The sequence below is a fragment of the Clinocottus analis genome, unplaced genomic scaffold (assembly GCF_023055335.1).
Source record: "Clinocottus analis isolate CAN_PGR_092001 unplaced genomic scaffold, fCliAna1.0.p SCAF_7, whole genome shotgun sequence".
NCBI lineage: Eukaryota > Metazoa > Chordata > Actinopteri > Perciformes > Cottidae > Clinocottus > Clinocottus analis.
This window is the reverse complement of record NW_027176229.1, coordinates 4,070,341-4,075,000: the sequence shown is the minus strand read 5'-3', so window position 1 is coordinate 4,075,000 and position 4,660 is coordinate 4,070,341. Positions and strand designations below refer to the sequence as shown.

Genomic DNA, 4,660 nt, shown 5'->3' with positions numbered 1-4,660 from the left:
ATTGAGGTGCAGTGCAAACAGGCTCGTGTTGTTTCTGAAAGGCCTGACACACGCACAGGTGAGCGCACGCGCGCGCGCGAACAATTTGCCACAGAAGATGGAATTTAAAATATAATTATTTCTCCATCACGTCTCCTCTGGTTTCATATTCATTGCGGTGCATTTAAGAATAATTATTGAACTTTCTAATTCTACACGTGAGCATTTAAATGAAAGTTACCACGTGATTGCCAAAAAATAGAAAAACAAATAGAATAATAATTGAAAGCTACTTTTCGTTGCAATTTTTATAATAAAGGCAACTTCCAACTGGTCTTTTAAAAATACATGTGTGTGTGTACTATGTGTGCCGTAGATTATGCGCTGTGTTATTATTATTATTATAGTTCATGTGTCCTGCTGCTTTGAAGGCACCACAAAGACACAATTAAATAAACGAATGGCTGAGTTTAAAACAATACATTTTTCTCTGTGAATAATGGTGCATCTCTCTCGGCTTCTCGGGGACTAAAGTGAGTTGTGCCGCAGCAGTAAATAACGGAGCCGCGGCTCATCGGCCTTGTGGGAACTTTGAGAGCCGGAGAGCAACTCCTCACGCGCCGCTTCAGACGGCCTCTTCTCCGGCGGCACGGAGCGCAGCGCTCGGAGCTGTAAGAGTGCCGCCTGTCACATGCCGCCTGCTGCATGCTCCGTGCTGCATGCTCCGTGCTGCACATGCTGCGGGCTGCCCGCTAACGAGCCGAGGGCCGGTGGACAAGAGGACCCTCCTACCGTCTCGGACTCCCCCATATCGATGGCCGAGCTGATGGCCGCTGACTCGCTCTTCCCTCTCCGGTCCATTTCCTCCACCACGCCGTGCACGTCGCCTCCCGGGAGGCCATGGAACAGCATCGTCGCCGCCGAGGGGAGGATGTTGTAACTGTTCTCTTCGGATCTGCAAGCCAAGATGTCCATCAGAGGCAGAAGATGTGCGCAATGACGCCACTCACAATTATTGCTTTTTTCAAAAGGTTCCCCTTTCCTGGCGTGACAAGTGAGAAATCCAGATTAGGGAGGAAAAAATATGAGGGAAAAATTGGACACGTGTTCTCCACACTACGCCTCATCTGCCAATGGAAACCGTCATCCGAATCTCTGCAGCTCTCATTATTAATAAGATATGATTAATTCATAAATAAGCGCAGAGATTTTGTTTCCCTGACTGGAATGGAGTTGATCTCGTGTCTGGTGATATTTATTCTCTCTCTGTATTCTCCTTTCTATTGACGTGGATCAACATACCAACTATCACCGGCTCCTCCTCGCCGGCTCTGAATAATGTTTCAGGACGTGGTCAGTGCGCGAGGCATCCACATGTCTTCATATCGAGCAGAGCAATAATAAGTCAGTAATAAGTGACTGCCGGAGCGGCAGCAGCCCGCTAACGCATCACAGGAGGAAGAAGCGGAGAAAAAAAAGAGAAAAAGATAAGTCCCAGAAAGCTGACAGGCTTCCTCCTCAGGCTCAAAGTCCAAGTTGATGCTCAGCAGATGATTTATGATTCAAACTCTTTCTGCTTTTCACAGAGAAATAGAAAACAGCTTTTCTTTATAAAATCCCGCCGGGCGGCTGCAGGGTCCCGGTTCGGTGTGTTGGTGCTGGTCTCTGCAGGAGGCTGAAGGCTGGAGGTACATGTGCGCAGCGCGGAGGAGGAGGAGGAGGAGCTGCTGATGATAGGCGAGTGTTTGCTGGCCCCCCAAAGCCGGTCCTCCTTCTCAGGTCCCGGGTGGACTCTCCGCTCCTTATCAACGGGGCCCTGTTGCGTCACGACGCACCGTTTATGTTCATTGGCTCTTCCGCCGCCACCAAACTGTTTGGCTCTACTTTTACCGACCGGGCTGAGAACGCGGAAGCGCCTCCGTTACGCACAGAGCAGCGGCCCGTGCCGGACCCGTAACGGATCCGTACCGGACTGGATCCGTACCGGACCGGACCGGACCGGAGCGAACCGGTCTGCTGGAGCGGCACAGAGACCGGTCCGTTAAAGGAGAAGAAGAGTCGGGCAGGACGGAGTCATGGAGCTGTGCGCCTCCGAGGAGGTCCGCTGGGACCTGGATCATGTGACGCAGAACCAGGGTTCCACAGGGTTCCACAGGGTTCCACACAGCCCTGCACAGCACCGAGGGGCTCTGCAGGAACTCTGCAGGGCTGAGCGGCACGAAGTCTCTCACTTCAGTCATCAAACGAAGTTTTTATTATTTAGATGTGTTTGTTCAACAATAAGAGCCAATGAAAAGAGTGTTTTATTTATTTTGTATTCAGCCTCTCGTTAAGTGTCTCGTGCCGTCAGCCCACATTTGACCCATATTTGATCTGGAAGGTGAATCTGGATCATTTGAGGTGAAATGTTTTATTTAAATGTCAGAACAGGCCGGACGGATGGAGAGGAGGCCGCTGCGGGTCTCACGGGGGAGGATCGAGCATCGGCTTGAACGCATCATTATGGGATGTTAGTGGTCCTCTGCCTCGCTGGTCCTGTTTGTGTTCTCTTCTCCTGGACTCGTCGTGACGTCATCTGAGACCAGCAGCTGGTCTCGGACCCGCTCATTATAATTAGCTCTGTGCTCTTAATTGGGAGGGAAAGTGGACCTCGTCGCCGAGAGAGAGCGGACGTGTTTGAGAGACCGGAGGAAAGGTTTGATCTGGCACAAAAGAAGGCGCTGGAAAAAAAAAAAGAAAAAAAAAGACCCGGTATCGCGTCCCGGCTCCGGCTGTTGCTGCTGGAGAAGAAGTCAAATCAAACAGTTGGTGACGTGATTACAAGCTGAAGATAAAGACAGTCAACCTGCTGACACCAAGCATGTGTGCAGATTTATGCACTTCAACAATATCGGAATGTTTTTCTTATCTTTTCTTGATATTAATAATACTTTGTCTTTCAGAAATACCTGTCCTGCCCCCTCACGCGCATAACAGCTCGCGTTTAGGCTATTGTGAAGTTTTATAGCACAAATATGATGTTAAGCTCCTAAATCCTTATGCAAATCAGCTCCTCTGTAATACCCTTAATTGAATACATGCATATTTATCATCTGCGCTTTCTATCTGCTATAAGGCGGGTTTATACATTAAACATAGCGGCAGCGGGCATGTCTGCGGGCGTGTATGAAATATGATATTAGCTGCTAGTGTAAGATTAAGGGAAGAAAATAATCAGTTTGTATGTATTTGTTTCAGAATGGCTTGTTCCTCTCATTTGATTTCAGTGGTTTCTTAGTATGAAGAAGAAGAAGAAGAAGACACTTTTACCTAGAATTTAGATATGATTTATGCAAATGAGGGCCGAGGTCTGGTCTGTGTTGGAACATTCTCACAGTGTTCAGAGCAGAGGAGAAAACTCACAATATGATAATTAACAACAGGATCAAGCGTGTAAAGGCTGAGTAAAATAGTCCAATATTTATGCTACATTCATATGAAAAGGTAAAACTGAATTAATTACAGCTCATCACATCCTGCTCTCTCTCTCTCTCTCTCTCTCTCTCTCTCTCTCTCTCTCTCTCTCTCTCTCTCTCTCTCTCTCTCTCTCTCTCTCTCTCTCTCTCTCCACATCTTCAGTGCTGAAAGATAAAAAAGATGGAAGACAGAGAATCAGCATCATATAGTTATCATTTATGCTTTTTTTTCACACAGATGACATATAGTGCATTAAAAAATGCACTCATTGAGATTTACAACTTAAAACAGTTGAACAACTCTAAATAAAATGTTAAAATTAATTTCACAAAGAAATACATATTCTGGATCTTTTCACTGGGCCCGGATTATAGAAAATATAATGATGACATTATAGCAGAAGGGCAAGTTTATTATTCTGCACTACATTTTGTTAAAGTTGTAACTCTTGTTTCTGAGATTTGGTTGAATCAATTACAGAAAATGAGTTGTGTGAATGAGGGTTCATGTTGAGTCTGGACAACATGATGGTGATGAATACAAATCTGTCACTGATGTCACTGTTTTATGCCAATATTGTTTTTTTTGTTTTGTTGCATGAATACAATCACGTCCATGTTTTAAAATTAGTTTTGCCAGAAACAAACTTTTCTGTTTGACAAGAAACCAAAAATAAAATCACCAAACGGTTGTAATTATTTTTGTCTATTTCATTTTTATTTGATTAACATTTAAAAGTAGAAAAACAGCATGAAGTCTCCATGTTGGGAGGTTTCTATGTTTAAATGTTGAAAGTTAATTTGATGAAACACACAAACTCTTCTTAAAGGTCCGAACACGACCTCAGTGTCCTCAGCAGCTCCATCAACAATATCACATGTCATGTTCACATTTAGGTTCAAAGTGAAGTTTTGAGTCCAAATAACAGGGACAATATTTTTGAGTTTTCTCACTTCAGTCTCAAAAATATCTGAACAATTTCATCCCATCCGAAGAGTTTCCAGGACCCCGAACCCTCCATGAGACGGGACAGAGAAACACAGCAAACGTGATATTTAACACAAGTAGAATATGACATGAATATGACGTGAATATGACATGAATATGACATGAAAATGACATGAAAATGACATGAATATGACATGAATATGACATGGTATCAGGCTCAAGTTATTGGAGGGATGTTGTTTTAATATCAACAACAACACGTTTAGGACGCACAGTG

The 4,660-nt window shown here is 44.7% G+C and overlaps 1 protein-coding gene across 2 annotated transcripts in view; it reads right to left on the bottom strand.

Moving 5' to 3' along the window:
- The window catches only part of lhx2b (LIM homeobox 2b), a 10,141-nt gene extending 8,414 nt beyond the window's left edge, over positions 1-1,727 (bottom strand). For both annotated transcript variants that reach the window (XM_068605170.1, XM_068605171.1), the window contains exon 1: positions 772-1,727. In XM_068605170.1, coding sequence (XP_068461271.1) covers positions 772-954 — 183 coding nt within the window. In that variant the 5' untranslated portion in view covers positions 955-1,727. The remainder of the gene's footprint in view (positions 1-771) is intronic.
- Positions 1,728-4,660: the final 2,933 nt, after the last annotated feature.